This window comes from Megalopta genalis, unplaced genomic scaffold (assembly GCF_051020955.1).
Source record: "Megalopta genalis isolate 19385.01 unplaced genomic scaffold, iyMegGena1_principal scaffold0037, whole genome shotgun sequence".
Taxonomy (NCBI): Eukaryota; Metazoa; Arthropoda; class Insecta; order Hymenoptera; family Halictidae; genus Megalopta; species Megalopta genalis.
In genome coordinates, this window is record NW_027476106.1 from 975773 (window position 1) to 997526 (window position 21754).

At 44.3% G+C, this 21754-nt stretch overlaps 2 protein-coding genes and 1 long non-coding RNA gene across 7 annotated transcripts; 1 reads left to right on the top strand and 2 right to left on the bottom strand.

Annotated features, from left to right (window-relative positions):
• Window positions 1-3832: 3832 nt before the first annotated feature.
• LOC117221255 (protein rolling stone) lies at window positions 3833-16919 on the top strand. Of its 5 annotated transcripts, none has more exons than XM_033472052.2 (2): window positions 3833-4002; window positions 15110-16919. In XM_033472052.2, exons 1-2 carry the CDS (start codon window positions 3891-3893, stop codon window positions 15946-15948), a joined length of 951 nt encoding a protein of 316 aa, XP_033327943.1. In that variant the 5' UTR covers window positions 3833-3890; the 3' UTR covers window positions 15949-16919. The 5 variants fall into 5 exon arrangements, with proteins under 5 accessions (XP_033327943.1, XP_033327945.1, XP_033327947.1 ...); XM_033472054.2 differs by lacking the exon at window positions 3833-4002 and adding an exon at window positions 4140-4851; XM_033472056.2 differs by lacking the exon at window positions 3833-4002 and adding an exon at window positions 8335-9004.
• On the bottom strand, window positions 10706-14020 carry LOC117221257 (uncharacterized). The gene is made up of 3 exons (XR_004490462.2): window positions 13755-14020; window positions 11130-11257; window positions 10706-10815 (listed from the first exon to the last, which is right to left on the bottom strand). It is a non-coding gene; the product is annotated as an uncharacterized LOC117221257 (long non-coding RNA).
• On the bottom strand, window positions 16871-20526 carry LOC117221254 (uncharacterized). Its single transcript, XM_033472051.2, has 2 exons — window positions 18715-20526; window positions 16871-18643 (listed from the first exon to the last, which is right to left on the bottom strand). The coding sequence occupies exons 1-2, from the start codon at window positions 20269-20271 to the stop codon at window positions 17072-17074; spliced, it is 3129 nt and encodes a 1042-aa protein (XP_033327942.2). The 5' UTR covers window positions 20272-20526; the 3' UTR covers window positions 16871-17071.
• Between the last annotated feature and the right edge of the window lie 1228 nt (window positions 20527-21754).

The following is a 21754-nucleotide window of genomic DNA, read 5'->3' on the forward strand; positions in this document are numbered from 1 at the left end:
CTAATATTCTTTTGAAGGGGATACAAGGATGCGTCGATTTGTGGACGGAGAACACGATTTCATCGATAAAATATTAAGATTCGCTTAACTTTTCTGTGAAAATTTTTATTTTAATTAAAATGAACCGATAATAGTAATGAAAATAAAATAAACCGATAATAATAATGAAAATAAAATACACCGATGATAATAATAAAAATAAAATAATAATGATAATGATAAAAATAAAATAAACCGATGAAGAAGTTTTCCAAACAAAAGTTAGTGACAATAAATTGCGATCGAAAAAATTGGTAAACAACTTTTAGTATGATAAAAATATATATTATTATATATTTGTTATATATGATATATAATAACAAATATAATAATAAATATAATATAAATAATATATAATAATAATAAATATAATATATGTAATATATAATAACAAATATAATATATATATATAAAATATAACAATAAATATAATATATATAATAAACAATAATAAATATAATATATACAATATATAATGCTAATATATAATAATATGCTGGTCCCACGATTGCTTAATAAACAAAAATGCCTCCGGAGGCATCGTCGACGGCGTGCTTGACGGTAAGGTCCGCGGTCCGACGATTAAAAGGTGTACAATTTCACGCAGGAAGTTGTTCGAAGAACGAAGAACGAAAACGACGACGACGACGACAACTCTCCATTATAAAATCGATCTTCGAAACACCTCCTGTGTAATTGTCCATTAGTCGTACGTTCGTCTCTTTGAATCCCGTGTGTTCCGCGTTGCTGCTCGCTCTCCTTTCCGTTCATAATATTATAATAACTATTATAATATAATTATTATATATATATTAATATAATATATATTATAATATAATAATAATTAATAATATAATATAATAATATAATAAAAATAATAAAATAATAAAATAAAAATTATTATCATAATTCATAATTAATTTGGAACGTCTAAAATAACAGGAAACCGATTAGAATAGTAGACGCCCCTTCGGGTAAACATGCAACTTCTACCTGAAATATTTTTTCGCACGACAAATATTTTATGTATTATTTATAATTAATTATTATGTATTATTTATTATATTATTTACGAGACTCGCCCTGTATACAGTAGATGACTCTCTGATTTATTTATTTCGTTTATTTCTTTGTTATCCAGATCCATTATCTAGGCGATAATGTATCCAAATAATACAGCGATTGGATAATATTACGCTTCGATATCAGAGCGTTGTAAAAATAGTTCCCGTAGTTCCCTTCTCATTCATCGATTTTCTTATCGCATCGTCAGCGCGTCGTTTTCAGGGTGGTACGATAATAATCGTGCTTCCTGATTCGTTCGAATCTGCGGACGATTTGCAAATTATTATATTATTACATTACTATATTATTATATATTATTATATTTTTATATTATTACATTATATAATATATATATAGTAATATATAATATAATTAATAATATATAATATTATAATATAATTATATAGTAATATTACTATATTATTATATTACATTATTATATTATGTACACGGCACACGGGTTCTGATCTGGCCGAGCTGCGAATACGAACACGAATATCGTGCTCCAGGGAAGAGTCCGTTATTTTCATTGCACCACGATAATTGCACGTATTTACGCACGCCACGAATTGGAACCATTGTTCGCCGTGGTTCGACCACGTGGCCCGCGGTTACGCCCTCGCGCGAGTCCGACATAAACCGCGATTGCGATTGACTCGTAAGAGCGTCACGCGTTGCCTCGTTCGTCAGGCACGGCCGATTTCAGAACAGAAGTAAGTTTGCAAGTTCGGCGATCTCATTTCGAGTCGCTCGCCCACCCGAAACAATTCGGCCACCGAATCGTCGCGGATTTTACGAAAATTCTCGACGCGCGTGTACTGTCCTAATTGCAGTTCTCGATTAACCTATAAGATAATTCGTGAAACCTGAGCAAGCTGTAAGCTTATTAATATTCATTGAATTGATGAATCGTCCGGTTTCATTTTTGATCCAGATAATTAATTAAAATATAAATAAACTATAAACTTATAGACACATACCTCTGAACTATTCTTTTTAAATCGGTTTCATTTTTCATTCAATTTCCTTTTAACCTTCGACCAGTGGCGTACGGCAATTTGACGTCATATCACGCTGCAAAACAGCTGTAAACAATTCGCTCACCGCTAGGAGGTTAAGGAAAATTGAACTGTCGAATAGAATGATTGTTTATTAACCATTGAATATTGAACAAAAGGAGAGGAATTTGCGAATTGTTCTAGCAACAGAATTATTGTTTATTAATTATTAATTATTGAACAAAAGGGGAGAAATTTACGAATTGTTCTAGAAGTAGAATTATTGTTTATCAACCATTATTTATTAAACAAAAGGGAGAACTTTACGAATTGTTCTAGAAGCAGAATTATTGTTTATTAACCATTAATTATTGAACAGAAGGGAGGACTTTACGAATTGTTCTAGGAGCGTAATTATTGTTTATTAACCATTAATTATTAAATAAAAGAGAATTGAATATCTCCGAGTCACGTTTTCATCAAATGTCTCATCGTTAAAGCAGCGATCGATTAGTTCACGATCCGTGAGATTCGAGAAGACCGAAAGAATAATCGAGCACTCTGATTTTCGTTAACCGTGAAAGATTAACTCTCCCGCGAAACTGTCCTTCGCCCCTCGGAATCGCGAGCCCGTTGAAACCCGGCGAATCCGATAATTTTTACGTGCCATTTTGAAATCGACGGTGCAATCGAACGGCTTCGCGGAACTCGTAACCCGGAATCCACTCTCCCGGTCGCAAATCACCGCGGAGAATTGCTCCACGCGGTTCCGAACACGCTTCCAGATAAACTTCCTTTAATTTCGCTCGCCCGAAAAAAGAGGCAGCTATCTGCGTCACGCGTGGAAACCGCGGTCGGAGAGAGAGAGAGAGAGAGAGAGAGAGAGAGAGAGAAAAGACAATTTGAGACAGAAACTAGAAATTTTGAGAGAGAGAGAAAATAGAAAATCTAAGAGAGAGAGAGAGAATAGGAAATTCGGGAGAGAGTGAGAGAGAGAGAGAGAGAGAGAGAGAGAGAGAATAGAAAATCTGAGAGAGAGAGAATGGGAAATTTGGGAGAGAGCGAGAGAGAGAATAGAAAATCTGAGAGAGAGAGCGAGAGAGAATGGGAAATTTTGGAGAGAGAGAGAGTGAGAGACTGAGAGAGAGAGAGAGAGAGAGAGTGAGAGAGAGTGAGAGAGAATATAAAATCTGAGAGAGAAAAGCTCGAATTTTAGTTCGCAAAGGGCCCAATCAAACACGCTTCTGTCGCGACAAAAAAGAAAATGTCCCAAAATCAAGAAAAAAATAAAAATCTATTTCCAATACATGAAAAGAAGCTGACCGCTTTATCCAGTAAAATACTATTCCACAATTATTATATTATATTATTATATTATATTCGAAAACGCGGTGGGGTTACAACGCGGACACTTATCCTAAAAACAGTGAAATTCTTCGCTAAATCTTAACGACGGTGCGACGAGGAGTTGTTTCGTAAATCACCGTGGGATGCGACGACGACAACGACAACGTCAACGACAACGTCGACGACGCGAACGCGGCGGTGTCCGCGGTGTCTCTCAGAGGAGTCCGCGGCTCGAGCATCGGCAAGAGAATGACGGGGGAAACAAAGCGGAATCATTATTAGCGGTACGTGTCGAAAAGGTGTTCTCACGGGGAACGTAGAACTCGGTGGGGAACAGCTGGTGGTCTCTATAGGGATTGATATTGATTCGGAGCACGCGGAGAGCCGGTGTTGCCGGGCAGTCACGGGCCAGGCTCACGTCGGACAGGAGGCCAGCCTCAAATGCCTCCCGAGTGCGAGGAAGTCGAGGACCGCGTCATGCCGGAGAAGATATCCTGCATCGACGGCCGGATCAAGGATCATCTGCGGTTCGCGGCCGCCACCACCCTGTGCGGTGCGTTGTGCAACCAAATAATTACCGCGTTCGGTTCGGGGGGGACACGAAAAATAATTCTCGTCCGGTTCCGCTCCGTTTCTCCGTGCCACCTGTCCCCGGACCGTGGGCACTTTCCGCGCCGGCAACACGTGTGCAGTCGACATCCTTCCGTCGCGCCGGTCGCTCCGAGGATCGTGTGGCCCCCCAGTGTCCGTCCGTTCCGTTTGTCCTTTCGGCCGTTGCCGGCAGCAGCGACGATTTCGCTCGCCGCGGCAAGGCAATCGATCTCGCCCGCCGATTCGATCGATCGTTCTACAGTGGTGGTGTGCACAGTTACAGCATTTACACATCGCGCTACTATGCGTATTCGACGCGATACCATGTATATATTCGTGTATTCCGATTGTCCGTCGACATAGAAACGTGCTCTTTTTGGTTATGTACAATTTCCTTCTTCTCGAACATGCCAGGACGAGAAACAGATCGTCCGCGGTGCAGCGGACGATCATAACCTCGCGGTAACTTTCACATTCTTACGTTCGAACGAAAAAGGCCGATGAAAAATGAAGCTACGTGTAGATAAACAACGATGCTGATCTGTATACATCCGTGTCGGGGACAAGAGACAGAGAATAATAAAGAATACACTAATAGAACGTATCGTCGAGAGTGTTTGTTCAAATATCGCTAAATGCGATACATTGACTCTATAATCGTTCGCGTTGTTCGATGGACATCCGTGAGAAGATTCTGGCAAATATTTGTGGTCGCGGAGAATATAATGAGGATCGTCGGACGTCATTCGAGTAAAGTTTGTAACAATGTTTAAATAGATCATGGACAACGCTCTGATCCCGAAAAGCGTGAGTAAGTAGAATTTCGTCGGATCGGAACGGCCGGCCGTAAAATGATTGCCCTTAAAAAGTACGTGGTTATCCGTACGTTTGTAACCGAAACCAATTAAGAGCGGCCGCGCGGCCCGACCACGCACGGTCGTAACGTGCGTCGTCGCCGAAGTGGCGTCCGAGTGCGCGACGCGGCCCAGGCAACACTGCGCCGCGCGCGTCCCGCGGTACGCCGCGCGCATCGTTCGGTAACATCGTGCGACCTGCAGGGACGACGACGACGACGCCGCGTTCTCGGTGCCGTCTCATCGTGCCGCCGCGAACTTGCGCAACCTCTCGCGCGCGCTGTCATCAAATAGAGAGACGGACGGACCGCTGCGCCGGGTGCTTCGACGCGAAATCAAAATTGTCCGCGTTAATTGCAAGGAACGGAGAACCAAGTAGCAACTTCATTCTCCGTTTGGCCGTTTCGTATAGATTTGAATAGCGACACGCTGGTCGACGGTCGCAAAAATTACTCGTCACTTTTCGTCGTCGATTTTTCATGTCGTGACTATGTAGCCGATTCTGCATGTATCGAAATGCATCGGAATCGGCAGTACGGTCGTCGAAACGTCGTGCGCGGCCGACAATGAGGCGAGACTAATTTTTATTTACCGTCGGTCGTAACGATATTCCGCTATCCGAACGGAATATTATCTAATCGGCGCGTTATCGCGCCTAATTGGGGTCGAAAATGCTGTTTTTTAAACAATTAGACTGTTTCGGTAGCGACAAATTGAGAAAAATGAGTAATATATAATAATATAAAATAGATAATATATAATAATTATAATATATAAATTCGTATAGGATAAGGATATAAGAACCCGAATTTATAATATATATATATATATATATATCCTATTCGAATTTATATATTATAATTATTAATATTGTTCCTACTGCAATATACACGGTGCCCCGAATATAAGTGGGCAACTATGGTGCTCTGAATAATTATCAACTCGAAGCTACTTTTACGTTTTTACTGACGTTCAAATGGAAACCAGAAAGTGGCTGCATGTTACTATTTTCTATTATTTCTAATATAAATTACATTAATATGGATTAATATAGATTAATTAATATAGATATTATTGTAATATTAATTTTATATTAATGCAATAATATCTAATATATATTATTATAATATATAATATTTATAATACAAACTAATATTATATTAATTTTATATTAATGCAATAATATGTAATATATATTATTGTAATATATATTTATAATATAAATTAATATTATATTAATGTTATATTAACATAATATTAACAGTGATAAAATATCACTAAAAAAACTGTAAACGTTACATAATTATTGCCACTGCTAAAAATTAAACTTTATTCGGCCTTCGGCAAACAGGACAGTCAAAAGTTCGCCGTAATTACGGCTCGCGTATTTCCAAACGTATATCGCCACGTCTTGTTTTGTTACTCGAATTTTCGAAGGATCTCGGTGTGTCTCCGCATTCCGATCTTCGCGCCGGATTGTTTATCTCGTTCCGTGCGATTATCGCGAGAGACAAAAAAAGCTCGAACGGAGAGGTCCTCGCCCCCTCCCCCCCGCCCCGATAACTAAAAGTTAAACTTCCTCGGTTCCCGACGAATCCGAGCCGTTTACTTTTTTCCTTCGGAAACAGTTATAACATTCCGCGAGCTTGGCACGTGGGGATGCATTGCAAGAAGCGAATTCCTTCCGGGGAAAAAAGGTGCACGCGGCATGCAGAGAGTCGGTAATCCTACGCGCGACTACTTGGTTCAGCTGTTTTTTGTGTGCTCAACTGATCGGCCGGCCGACTTGCTTTAAAGCCGCTGACCACACAGTTCCGCGCGAAACCGGCCGTTATCGGCAGTTTCGAAGTTTAGCGCCATTATTCAGTTTCATCGTTCAGTCGACGCTGCGTCAGTTTCATGAAATCGTAAGAGATCTCTGCGGAAAACCAATTTGCCTTTTATTTATTTATTTATTTATTTAATTATTTATTTAGCCATTTATTTATACATTCTTTTATTTATTTATTTAGGCATTTATTTATTCTTTTATTTATTTATTCATTTTTTTATTTATTTATTTATTCTTCTATTTATTTATTTAGCCATTTATTTATTTATTCTTTTATTCATTTATTCTGTTATTTATTTATTACTTTATTCATTTATTTTTTTATTTATTTGTTCATCTAAATATACGTACAAAAGCCCATTTTAACAATAAAAAGCAAAAAGATGACGTTAAAATGAATACAGTATCAGCTAGTCCGAGCGTTTCATGTGAACAGTTTACGTAAACTCGTTTCAAATTTTGCGATAACGACCTCAATTATGTCTATATTATCGCTGTTGTCGTTAACAAATCGAATTAACATTTCCATAGTCATTTTTTCTGGGCGCGCTACTCCAAACTACAAAAACCGCTTGGAAAAACTCCGCGAAAGATTATTAGAATTAAAAAGACAGATTATTTAGGGAAAATTGAAGGACGAATCGCAATGGCGAATGCTTCGCGATCCAAAAAAGGCCGTCGAATCGGCTGCCAAGAGCTCTGCAGAGAAAATGTATTTATTTATTAATTTATTTATTTATTGAGACCCCCCAAGTGCCCTACAATCGCTATGAAACCCATCCAACGGCGTTGGAACTAACCCAGCACTGCTTGACGCAAAGGAAACAATACACAGGGTGTCCCAAAATATGCGCAAAATCGGGAAACGACGGCGTTCCTGAGATCATTCGAAGTAACTTCTTCCTCAGCGAGAATGCGATCCGCGGCTTCGTTCGCGAGTTATTAACGAAAAACGGTGACCAATGAGAGGCGAGCTCGGCTGGCGCGAGGCTGGCTGAGCCAATGAACGCGCGAAGCCCAGTTCGCGCTGATTGGCTCGGCCGGCCTCGCGGCAGCCGACGCTTCGCTGTACTTTCGCCGTTACTTCAAATGACTTCGGAAACACCTCGCTTCCCCATTGCGAGTGATCGCAGATTTTATACATTCATAATAATAATAAAAATACATTAGAATACATTAGAAAAATTTTGAGGATATTGTTGCGTCGTTTGCAATTAATAAAAGAGAAAAGGTATTTGTTAACTGTTAAAAGAGAAAAGATATTTACATTTAATTCGTATTTTCTTTGCTATATAATATAAGATAATTAATATATAATAATAATAATATAATAATAATATAATATAATATATAATAATATATAATAATAATATAATATATATAGCATTATTATTAGCGCTAATAGCAATAACAAATTATATAGCAATTATATAGCATTATACATATATATATTACATTATAATATAATATAATACATATCATTATACAGCAATTATAATAAATAGCAATAATAATAAAAAAAACGAAGTTCTAAAACGAGACCAAAAATCGTCTCGGTGCGATTCGTTTTTGCAAACTAAACATTGCAAAATATCTATCCAGAATTGATGGAAAATCGGTGAAGCGCGAAGGCTTTTTGCGGAGGCCGTTGCACGTTCGGCACGATGGCGCGAATGTTCGCATGGTTTGCCACAGGCGGCGGGTTGGCACGCGATTCCCCGCGGTTTTTTTTTCGAGAAATCGACCGGTGGTCTCTCGGGTTTCGTGGGGCTTTACGGGGGACCGTGGCGGCGGACATCACGCGACCGTGGGGACTTCCTAGGCGATTAGAAGCAGCCGCGCGACTGTGAATACATATATATATCACGTGTTCCGTTCAGCCGACTGACTCTCGGCCGTGTGCGTTGGGCTATTAGGCTTGCTTAGGCGGATAGACGACTAGACGGCTAGGCGGCGGTTCTTCGGGGGCTGTTTAAACGGGACAGAGTCGGCGAAAGGGCGGCGGAGGGGGAAGCGGAAAGGGTAACGTACGGATCGAATTGATTTCAGTCACGGTGCGTAGGGTTTTGACCGGACCTGTGCCAGGGGACTGGTCAGTGACGGGTCAGGCGAGCTGTCGCGCGGGCCGTTGCCGTTGTACTTGCCGTCGTGCGTGCCACCGCTCGTCGAGGATATATTCGGTTAGCGATCAACGAGGGTTCCACCGTCTCCTGCGCATCGATCGTGTTGCAACACGAGCGGACGCTCGACGCAATCCAGCCGTTAAACTTTCTGTAAAGGTAATCGGCGACGGGGTTTCGCGCAGTTTTCGACGGCGCCGAGGGAACTCTATATATAAAATTTACAGAATATTAGATGTGCATAATTATGAGATACATAAGTGACGAGCAAAAGTCTCCGTCTTAAAATGGAACACACCTTTTGAAGTGGGACATCTTTTTGAAAAACTGGCCTAAATGACTTGAATTTTTTTTCTTCTTTGTAAATTTAGAAGATGCGAGCCGCAAGGCGATTTTTATAGTTATCGATCGTTAACAATTATTGTGATTGTCAAAAGGTGCAAGGAGAGCTATCTCGCTCTCTCTCATTTTCTCTCACTCTCTCTCTCTCATTCTCTCCCGTCTCTCTCACTATCTCTCATTCTCTCTCGCTCTCTCTCTCTATCTCATACTCCTTACAATAATTTTGGACAATGTTTATGTCGCAAAAAAAACGCAGTCTAGACACGAGGCTAAATGAAAATGATCTCCACGGTTTCATCTCAATAATTTCAATGAACATCTTCTTTGTTTCCACCGTGTTGATATAATTTAATATATAAGTATATAATTGATATAAGAGCTGATATAAGTTTACCATAAATTATCGTATTAACATGAATGCATAAAATCCGCAGTCAACCGATTATTCGAGACACGTGGCTCGCCGACACAATCGCGCCGATTGTCGTCAACTATAAAAAAAGAAAAAATTGCCCATTCTTGTTTCCAAAGCCGAGGCTTTGGACGATTAGAGCATCGATAATTACGCTTGTTTGCCATGGCAAAAGAAAAAAAGAAAGAAAAAAAAAAGACGGTCACGATCTTTCCGTGTCGTAGATCGGCGATCCTACTTTCCAAGAATCCGGCTTATCGTTAGATTTTCAGAAATCCTAGCGCGGCCGATAAGACCGCGGCCGATAAGATGCGCGCGATTCGCTTCCAGCATTCGGTTCTCCCCCCTCCACCGGCGCCGATCCTTTCACCGGCGGCGCTAGAGCTCCCGACAGCAGGCTAGCCAACGGTCTCAGGCGCGTTTTCAGATCTCTCTCGTTGCGATCCTTTCGACGACGCCGAGCCTGCTGGGAGGGGAAAGGTGCGTGCGCGCCGCGGCGCGTCGTCGGCTTTTGCGATCGTCGCGAACGCGTACCGATCAGGGATACGCGACGCGATGACGGTCCTATAAGGACGAAATCGTGTCAGTTGTGTCGTCGGCCATCTCTCTTGTAAACAACGTACATTAGGGTAAGTCTGGATATTGCTGCGGACGACCAGAATAACCTCGCTTCACCGATACGATCTCATCGACGCCTCACTCTTCGCAATCTATATTTATTTATTTATTTATTTACGTACTGGACGGGCTTGTTTACTTATTGAAAGGGCTACAGAGCCCCGTTGCGCATAAGGATTGACTCACCGAACCGCTCGTAACTGGAAAACTAATTCGGTGAAATCTCGACTAAAATGGGGCACCTTGTGTATACAGGGTGAGGCATATTACGTAACTGGAATATAACTTCGGTAAAATCTCTCGAATAAAATGGGGCACCCTGTGTATACAGGGTGAGGCATTTGACACGCGACGACCGAATAACTCGCTTCTTTTCGACGATAGAAAAGAAAGCGTCAGACAAAAGTTGTTTGATTTCGAGGAGCAGATAACAAGACGTCAATATTCTTTTTATAGGCGAAGGCATAGAGGACATACGAAGGTCAAGCTTGTTTTTTTAAATAGGATGACCTAACTTTTTATTCGCATTCCGATAAAGTCTTTCGAGACGAATGCAACGACCTATAAGTGAAGGTCATTCAAGGACGCAACATATGAACTACAATGGAAAAAAAGATTAATAATAGTAATATATATATATATATATATATATATATATATATATATATATATATATATATATATAATTATGTAATAATAATATTATTATTGTATATAATTATATTATATATAACTATTACTTATAAAATATATAATTATTACTCGTCGAATGTTTCGCATAAGGATTATTATATTATATTATTATTATATATAATTATATAATAATATTATTAACAATAATAATACAATAACCCTTGTACGAAACATTCGACGAGTAAAACTTTTACCGTTGAAGCGATTGAAGCGATTTACCGTTGAATTCAGATCATTAAATCATCGAATATCGAATTCCAGAAGTTGCAAACATATTTCGTTCTGTCGCCAACAAAAGCTCGAGCTTTTCTGCCATCGTTCGAGTCTCCGGCACGTGGTCTAGTTTTCTAAGAAGAAATAACATTAATTCTAATTAATCAATCCCAATAATATTATTAAGAAATATTATATAATATTATCAATATTATTATTATTATTAAGAAATATTATATAATATTATTAATATTATTATTATTATTATTAAGAAATCCGTCGTCCACGACGGACGAGCTTGTAACGGCCGGACGAGCTTACAAATCGAACGAGCTTCGCGCGAGATCGATCCCGCCGATGCTTCTCACGCGTCGCCCGTGAAATATTACAAAGTATACAATATCTCGTCGGACGACGATCGGCCGCGATTAACGGCGGCTTTTCGTCGCGCCGGAGATAACGCCGACGGCGCGGCCGTGCACGGGGTAATTTCGCAGCGAAAGGACGAAAGATTTCTCACGCGCGACGAGACAGGCGACGGATTCGCTACCTACGCCGCGCGATCAAAATGGGCAATGATAGAAGATTGTAATAAATTAACGGATAATTGGTATTGGCCGATTGACCATGCTGTCGCGACCTCTGCGCGCGTATGGTCGCGCGATGCGTGCGTTCGCGGCGCTGCCCGTGCGAACCTGCCCGCCCCGGGCCAACAGGGTTAATTAGCTCAAACTGGCCTCCATCTGCGCCGGCGGCCCGGGAGCACGATCGAGAAGATTTTACACGGCCGTTCCACCGCGTTCGCGCCGCCGTTCCACCGCGAGCGCCGCCGCCGATCCCGGCCGATCGCGCCGACCGCGCCGCCGATCCCGGCCGACCGCGCTGACTCGGACCAATCGCCGTCATTCCCTCGTCCGCACTGCCTGCCCGTGGAACCGACGCGTCCTCCGCAACCGCGGCGTCGGCCACCGAATCGCACGATATAGTCGCCAGTAATTCACTCTTCGCAGACCTCTAAGACCGGATCGATGCGCGATTTTCTTTGATCTTGTTTCGGCACTATCGAGGAAACTCTTTCGAATACGGCGAAGTACGAAAATATCGGGTCTAGTATAATAATTAATGTCGTCTTCCGATACATTTTTCAAAGTAATTCATTTAAACGAAACGAAACGATTTAATCGACGATACAGTCGACGTTGTTTTCGACTACTTGTGCCCAACGCTCGGGTAGCATCTTGATCCCTCTGTCGTAAAATTCTTGTGATTTTGATCGAACAAATTCGGTCGAGGCGTTTTCGAGGCACTCTTCGATTATCGAAATGTTTTCCAAGAAGAACATTTCGCGAGGAACGAAACGAACGATAATCGGATGGGGCAATGTCTGGAGAATACGCAGGTTGCAGGAGAACTTGCCATCCCAAACCGGCGTAGTTTTTCCGCTGTGATTCTTGCGGCACGCGGTCGCGCGTTATCGCGACGAAGAATCACGCCCTTCCGATCGATCGGCGCGGGTTCTTTTTCTCTCGCAGCTCAGTCGAACCTTTCCAATTGTGCACTATACGCTTCGCTTGTAACGGTTCGGTTATATTACGGGTCGTAAATTTCTTGACGATAAGCCCATTTAGATAGCGGGATATATTTGTAACAATTTAGGTGTCCGCGAACGGACCTTGACGTAAACGATTATTTACGTGCAACGCTCGGCTGTCGATAAGCATATGCAGAAATTCTCGAGAATTCTCTAACGAATACGCGAGTCGGAGCGACCGGTCGTTTTTCGCCGAAGCGAACGAAATTAATCGAACTTACAGTAATGTCTCTCTAATTGACGCCCAGATTGCGCACAATGATGGACAATTTGGGGAGAGGAGATGCGATTATTCGAGCCTTGCGATTTATTGTTATAGTTATAAATTGTCCAGAATTATAAAAACGTGCCGCAAGGCTCGAATAATCGTGTCTCCTCTTCCCAAATTGTCCATTTTAGTGGACAATCCGAGCGTCAGTATGGGAGACATTACTGTATTCGAATGTTCACTGACAAAAATTATACGACAAGCGTCGAACGCGTTCGAACCGCCGCGATAACGTCACGAAAATATGCCTGCGTCTTCCCTCGGGAGAGAACAAACGCAGAAAACACTGCCACGGCTGTCTCTCGGTCGAAAGAAATTCGCAAAGTCGGAGATCCGATTTCTACATATTAGATCTAGTTATAATTAGCGTCGTTTCTTAGCGTTCGTTTAGAATCCTGTTTGCCGCTGACTTCGTCGACATAACCTACGAACGCGCGATACATATATTAATATATATAATATATATATTATATTAATATATCGATATATGATATATTATAGCTTGATCGAATTTCGAAGATCTCCGTTGTTCAAAGGTGCGCTGTACGCCGCGCTGCGAGCGCGAGAAACCGTTCGAACGAGATCAATATGGCCGCGTCCACGGGCAGCGTAACGTCGATGACACCGTAGAGGTTAGCTTGCCGCTTCTCTCGGGTGACGCCGCGCGGGTGTTAGTACGCACTTGTCGGGCTTCGTGCGAAGCTTTCTCGCGCACGGCACGGCGATGCCGTCGTTCCACAGGAGCCTGTCGATCCCGAAACGTTTCCTCTACCTGCTATTCAAATGCTCCCACTGTAAGTGCCTCGCGGAAACCGTCTACGGACAGATATCTCTCGCGTACGCCGTACCGTATAATCCGTCCGCGGGACACACCTGTACAGTCGCGTACACCGCTGAACGTCGAACCGCACGGCGCACGATTGCCTTTCGTTGCGCGAGAACGTGTGTCCGCGTTCTACGCGCGTCGTGGCACGTCGCGTTCGCGATGCGTCCGGGGACACGACGGCTTCGAAAACCCGGCGGGATTCCCAAACTCGAGAAGCGGGAATTCCAGGCAGGTGGAATATCGCGGACGTGCGCCGAGGCTTCGGCTGTCACGGGAACGTTCGAATTTCTGTAATCAATCGAGATATAATTGCTGTTCATTAAAATATCAGACGCGAACGGTGGTTAAAATATCAGCTGCGACGCGACGTGGGAACGTGCCTCGTGAAACACGTTTTATTACCGAGCTTTCTGCTTGGTTTTCGGTCCTCCCGCGTTCGTTTCGCGTTCAGTCTGCACAGATTCTTCGAAGCGTGTACTATTGCGGCGTGCGTTATCGGTGGAATTACGCAGAAAGAGAGAGAGGGGGGGAATTTTACGACTGGTCTAGCCCATCGTACGAACGACGTGCGACGAGCTCAGGATCTCGCGATTGATGGATCGTTGAGCTACTATCGTCGATGGAACGTTGAGAGCGCGAGCGCGCGCGCGCGCGCGTCCAATTCAGATTACAAGAGCCGGACACGGAGAAATCAAGTTATTTCGTTACATAATGTAAGTCGACCGTCTTCTTTGTGTACTAACCGCGATCAAGGATTCCGCGGCAATTAGGCTCGACGCGGCGCGCGTTTCGTCGAGACACCGTCGCGACGCACAGTGGGCCGGGATCGAGAAATTCAGTGGCGTTCTGTTGTAACTTTTGAACCGTCTCGAAGATATTTCAATAATAATATAAATAAATATAATATTTCCACTCGAACGTGGAAATATTAACAATAATATAATAATATTATATAATAATTAATAATATAATAATAATATAATAATTATAATATTATATTATATTATATATATATAATATAATAATTATAATATTATATTATATTATATATATATAATATAATAATATATAATAATTAATAACAATATTATTAATATTAATAATAAACGAACATTCAACAAGCAATACAAATTGACTAGTCATCGATACGAGAAAATTACGTTTTCGTCAAAAAGTCATTAAAATCTTCGATCCTACTGTGCGACGTTTCGTCCTCTCGGGCGCATGATTCCCGTGACCGTGATTGGGCGGTTCTGAAGCGTGACGCGGCGTTCACTAATGGTCGATCGAATTGTTCGCAGATCGGCGAGCAATGGTGAACCAACTGTGGGACTATAACGTGGTCAGGAAATGGTTCCACCGGAAGAAAGAGCCGCCGCACGCTCGCGCGTTCACCGAGCCGGTCTGCCAGAGGGACGTGGCAACGTGGTACGTGGTCTACCGCGGCCTGATGTTCGCCAGCTGGCTGACCATCATCGTCTGCTCGTTCTTCGAGATCGGCAGCTGGGAACCGTTGCGCGCCTACGACAAGTGGGCGATCTACCTTACCAACTGGGACATAGTGCTCGGTGTCTCGCAGGCGTTCATCGGGCTGTTGTTGACGGCGCGTAGATGGAAGCTCCAGAAGACGGCCGACTTCGATCCTCAGGGCCTGACGCTCGGGTCCGTCGAGAGGATATACTGGTTCCTGTTCGTGGTCACGATGAACACGGCGATCTGCGTGACGGTGACGTATTGGGCCGGCGTTTACAATCCGAAGAGCAACAATTTGGACCCGCTGAACATAATGCAGCACATCTGCAACAGCATCTTGATACTGATCGACTTCTGCGTGACCAGTATACCGTTTAGGCTAAGAAACGTTTGGTGGTGTTTGATGATAGTGCTAAGCTACGTAATGTTCTCGCTAATTTATTACCTGGCCGGCGGCTTGGACAGATTCGGGAACCATTGTATCTACAAAATACTCGACTGGAAGAAGCCGCTGCACACCACGATGTTCTGCATAGGCGAGGCGATCGTCGTCACCGTGTTACACTCGTTGCTGTGCTTTCTGGAAAGAGTCAAGTATCGGGTCTACGCCAAATGGTTCGACATGTCGCATATCTTTCACGCGCAGAAAGAGGCCGACATTGTGTGATGTCGGTCCGCGTAGGTCTGCTGCGAGGACTACAGGGGACGACGCGACGTTTCCCGATGAAAATGTGTTTTTAAAAGAAAAAGTCCATAACTCGGAGTATTATTATAGAGTATTTTCCTTTGTCTTATAGTGTGTCGATTTTTTGTTCGAGGGGGAGCGTGATCACACTGGAATCACCCTTTCGCATCGGTTTCGTTTAATTGTTGTAAGAGAGCGCGGTCGAAATTGTAACTGAGGCGCGACGCGGACGAATCCATGGCGGCTGCGCCGGCGGCGCGCATGCGCGACCAACGGCCCATTCGAATTCGAACGTCGCGGCGCGCGTAAGCTTTAGCTCGCGAGACTAAAACGCGACGCGGAGGATACGCGCGAATCGAAGAGAGCGCGGTTCTAGATAATAATAATGTGGGAAGGCACACTGCGGTTCATAGTTCCATTAGCGTAAAGCTGTTTAGTGAAAACGATGTCAAAGATTTGTTTGTAAACGAAGAAAAGTAATGCATTGAAACTGTTTTCGTCAACGTACGCTGGTGGTATTTATACGCTGGTTTACAGGTTGGTGATGGTGTTGGTGTGTGTTTGTGTGTGTGTGAAAGCATTCCATTTCAGTCCATTATCTTTTTTTTTCTACTCATCGCATTTTATATCAATGTTATAAAAACAATTGAAGAAAAACCAACTCCTCTGTTTAACAATAAGTCCCGTTGCGCGACGACGTAATACAAATGGAAGAAAAATAACTAAAACTCGTGGTTAAGCGGATGGTACAGCGTGTAAAAACTATTTACAAAATGCACGAAGAATTATTCCTTTTTTCTTTTGTTCTCTCCTCGGTAATAATGTATCGTGTTTACTGTATATATACGTATACAAAGAGGTTACGGGAGTACTATATACAGTAGAATGACAAGTGGACAAAACATTCTGGAAAAATAGCAACGATTTATTAATAAAATAACGATTTGAAGCAATTATGGACTGCTGTATAAATGAATGTAAAGGCTACTAAACAAGCCCTCTGATCACAGACCATATTAAAACTTATCCTAGATTAAAAAATAACAATGATCGTTTTCCGTGATCCGCGTCGACGGACGAGACAAAATGGGCGCCCACCATTTCTTTATTCGAGACCCCGAAGATTTATAGTACTTTCGGTCGGCACCGAGTCAAGCAATAATACCTGATACTCTGTGCCCACCACGTCGTCCTGATAATACATGGAAGGCAATTCCTCCGTGAGCAACAGTCCTTCCTCGAAATCACTGGCGCCCAACACGACGTCGGTCGCCCCAACAACAGAGTCTAACACGGCACCGTTCGCCTTCAGCTTCCACACGTCTGAGAACGTCAAGTCAGTCCGCGCCGAGCCCTGGTCTTTTCGCACTTGCTGGGACAGCTGACCGGTCGTCACGTTCACAGACGGCTCGGCGGTCTTCAACGCGTTGGAAAGCGGCGGCGGCGGCTCCGGTTCTGGCAGAGAACGATCCGCTTCGTTCGGAGTGCTGAGTATCACGGCGTCGCAGGGCGCGACCATGATCATCTGATCGGTCGGCTCCGACACCGAGGGCGCGGTGTATAAAATGTAGTCCATGTTGCAGATCGGACTCCCGGGCACGGCGTTCGAGGGTTTATCACATTCTTCGACCGGGGTGCCGTGCACTTTCAACATGTGCGCCCTTAGCGTGGCTTTCGTAGTATACGACCTTGTGCAAGTCTCAACCGGACAGTGATACAGTGTCTTCGGTTGGTCCTGCGGAGGCACTGGTTCCACTTTAACTTGATCCTCATTGTTATTCATTAAACCGACATCGTCCGACTCGAGGTTCTCGGTGGAGGGCGGGTTTATGCAAGCTATGGCCACGTCCAGCTCCAGCGACTTCCTCTTCGACTTCACAACTGGATTCACTCTGGAGCACTGCGTGTCCTTCAGCTTGCCGCGTTTCTGGCCATTCATGGTATCCTGTCGACCGGCCTCCGTCTCCTCTTTGACCTGATGCTTCTTTATGTGGACGTACAGACTACTCTTGGCGGAGAACTTGGCGTTGCACAGGAAACATTGGAAGTATCTGCCCTCCTTGTGGGTCAGTCTATGCTCCTTGAGGTGCTCCGATCTCATAAACGCTTTGCCGCAGGAGGGAACGTCGCATACGAACTTCCGTTCGTTTGTGTGCTTCTTTTGGTGCCTCTTCAATTTACTAGACGACGAGAAGGCCCACTGGCAGCCTTGGAACGTACACAGATAAGGTTTACAGCCGGTGTGGGAACGCGTGTGCGCCTTGAGCCTGCATGGCTTGTCAAACACCTTCCCACAGCCGGGCCATGAACACTTTACGTCCACCTCTTTGTAGCTATGGCATCTCTGATGAGAGGTTAGCGCGTTGCTGCTGTAGTATCTCTTTCCGCAGCCCTCGTGGTTACAGACGTAGGGAGCGTGGCTCTGGTCGTGGGATTTCATGTGCAGCTCCAGAGCCCGCTTCGTTTGGAACTTCTCCTGGCAGTCCGGCACTTGACACACTATCCTGTTCGGTCGACTGTGCAGCTTCGCGTGGCTCCATAAATTATAAATCGTTGTAAATCGACGGTTGCAGCCCTCCACCTCGCACACATAGTCCTTGCGTTTCAAGTGTGTCTCCTTGTGTCGCTTGAGTTTGAACTCGGAGTAAAACGCCCAGGCGCATCCCTCGAAGTCGCACTGAAACGAAATAATGGATTAAGGAAGACTAGGACAGAAGTTTAAACTCAAAACTATCGCGATATAGTTACCTTAAACGGTCTCACTCCGTAATGAGCTAACAAATGGCCTTTCAGAGCGTAAAGCTTGCTAAATTGCCTACAACAATCGTCGCGTGGGCAAGCCCACACTTTCCCATGCTCGGTGACGGATACTGGTTGCAAATTATCGTCGGTAATACCCAGTTCCTCCAAAGCATTGGATATCACCATTTCATGATTATTAGAATTGTCATTCTGTTCCACCGTGTTTGTCCATGAAGTTGAAGTGTCCAGCTTTGGCAATTTAGGAAAATTTCCGGTAGCTTCTATCAACTCGGACGTTTTGCCCTGGTAAATCTGCTCTTCTGTTCCTGTGTTGATGACGATCTGTGTCATGTTCGAAATCTTATCGGTGGATATCGCTACGACAGCCATCACTCCGTCCTCGGTATCTATAAAATCCTCCCCGGTGATCTTAATCTCATTGTCCAACTTCTTCTCCGTCCCGGATATCCTCCTGCGTTTCTTAATGATCCTAGGCTCCAATCTGACCTTAGTTTTAGTCTTCAACTGTTCGATTATAGCGTTCTCGTTGTTATCCTCCAGCTTTTCGCTCTGTAATTCCTGTACAACATTTTCTACCCCCAGATCCTGTATATACAGATTCGCGCCATCCGATAGACCGGGGTCCTCCTTGCAAGACTTGGCATTCTCTTTGTTTAGTGTCTGTATGACGTGCAAATTGTCTATCACAACTTCTATAGATTTATGGGACTCCTGGTCGTCGGACATGATACTTTTCCTAATTAAAGAATTCTGCTCGGTCTCCTCGCATATCACTCCAACATCCCCGTTGGGGACAACAAGGGTCGGTTGAGCACTGGTCGAAGGCAGAATCTCTCCAGCCACCATCATGTCGTCCGGAGAGAGGGCCAGCGGATCCAAATGGTCCAGCTGGAATTCGGGAAGTATGAAACCATCTTTCTCGCAGGCGTCGAGCAGTTTCTCGTTCTGCAGCTCCTGCAGCAACGGGTCGTAAGCTAGGTTAAGTTTCTTGTCGGACAGATCGATGTCGATCGACAGACCGTCAGGGTCCTTTTCCAGAAAAGCGTGCTGCAGTTCCTCGCCCAGGTACCGGTCGACGCCCTCCTCGACCCCGGACTTGATCGCGTCGAGATCCATGCTCGACACGGACTCCGTGCGCGTTTTCAACCATTTCTCGATGTCGGCTACAGTCTCGACATCGGCGGTCTTACCGATCGGCGGCTCGGCGACGCTCGAACGATCCCCGACGGCCTCGTTCCCCTCGCGGACGTTCTCTACTATCCAAACCCTCTCCGGGTACGTCACCGTCGCCGCTTCTTCCTCCTCGTCCTCGTCGCCCCTCGCTTCTTTGCGTGCTTCTTTTTTATTTGTTTCCTCGCTTTTGTCCTCGTCCGGCGTAGCGGTCAGCAGACTGAATTCACCGTAACCTATCGTCGAGCCACCCACGACGCCGACCTCCCCGTGAGGCCAACCACCGCGTACCGAACACAAACCACGCCGATTACGAAAGATTCGCGGGATTTGTTTTGACTTGCAAGCGGAGGGAGTTCCTTTACGAGACATTTGACTGCCCCGTAGCCAGCTCTGTAGGGGTCCACACACAGCAACAACGCCGCCATCGAAGGAAAACCCCGCTAAACGAAGTTCGCCAACCCTGTTTCGCCAATCGGACAACTTCGCATAAAACACTATGGATATATATATAGAGAGCGCGCATACACGCGCCCGATTAACCGCGGCCCGGTGTCGTCTAAATTTGACAGGATAATTCCAGGAGTCGATCTGAGCCGGAAATCGAGAATGTCGATCTTGCCGTGACAGCCAGTGACAGGATCGTTTTCAACTTATTTACAATTAAAATCGACCAATAAGCGGCGCCATGAACCACTTCTCTGTCCTCTATCTTCGGTACAATACGTCACCGATTCGCTCCTATGGAGCACGAAACTGGTTAACGCGTGTCACTATTGGTGGATCAGCAAGTTTCCCCAATTGTTAACGTCTGGAGATAAAATCGTTCAAGGAAAACCGTTGATCTCGATTTTCGTCGTTGGATTAGCTTATAAAATCGTCTCTTCGAATAGAGATGATTAGAATCGGCAAGCTTCTTATATTGGTGTCAGTAGCAACAATTACAGCTGCGCAAATGTTTCTTGCGTCGAAGGATTCCGCGGAATCTGCTAAATACGGCGATGCGTAATTTTACAACATTGTAGTCACTTAAAATTATTTAAACAGTCTATAAACGGAACCAACCGGTTTTGCCAGTAGCGGCGATAGCGACGCCTCTCGCGGCAAAAACCCGAAGCTTCGTTCGGCGGCCGTACAGCGCCGATGCATCGTAGCGGTGAAATACTCAAGCTGCCGGGCAACGCGACCGACGGAGCAAAACAAATCTGCGACGGTGGCGCCTCTCGCGGCGACATCCCGAAGCTTCGCGCGGATGTCGCGCAATACGCTACCGCCGCGATAATCATAATCATAACGATAATAATCATAGTTCTGAAAGTAGTACAAGTCGATCATATGCAGCAGAAGTAACAAATGTTTCTTCGGCCATCCGAGTTTCCGTCGAGTTACACACCGCTCGCAAGATTTCAAAGTTTTCGCAATTTTAGACATTTGTATTGGGAGAGCATGGCAGCGGAGAAGGTTGCACTGAACTTTTCACGGCTGACTTGTTGCTGGCTTATAAACTAACGAATAGTATTGCAAGTTCCCTAATGTTGAGCCGCATTGTGCTAGTTATTTTCTATAGGATATATACAGGATGTTCCAAAAATGTCTCGCAATCCGAAAGTGAGGGATTCCTGAGGTTATTTGAAGCAACTTTTTCCTCAGCGAAAATGCAATCCGCGGCTTCGTTTGCGAGTTATTAATGAATAACAGTGACCAATCGGAGGCGAGATCGTTTGGCGCGGGACGGCCGAGCCAATGAGCGGAACTGGGGCTCCGCGCGCTCGTTGGCTGGGCCGCCACGCACCAGCCGAGCTCGCATCTCATTGGTCATTGCATTTTCGTCGATAACTCGTAAACGAAGCCTCGG

What these genes read in the sequence shown, in the direction of transcription:
- LOC117221255 (XM_033472052.2), top strand. Translation starts at nt 3,891, where the DNA reads ATGCCTCCCGAGTGCGAGGAAGTCGAGGACCGCGTCATGCCGGAGAAG. An exon ending in GGCCGCCACCACCCTGTGCG is followed by an intron (nt 4,003 to 15,109) that starts GTGCGTTGTGCA and finishes AATTGTTCGCAG; the next exon opens with ATCGGCGAGCAATGGTGAAC.
- LOC117221254 (XM_033472051.2), bottom strand. Translation starts at nt 20,271, where the DNA reads ATGTCTCGTAAAGGAACTCCCTCCGCTTGCAAGTCAAAACAAATCCCG. An exon ending in ACGGAGTGAGACCGTTTAAG is followed by an intron (nt 18,644 to 18,714) that starts GTAACTATATCG and finishes ATTTCGTTTCAG; the next exon opens with TGCGACTTCGAGGGATGCGC.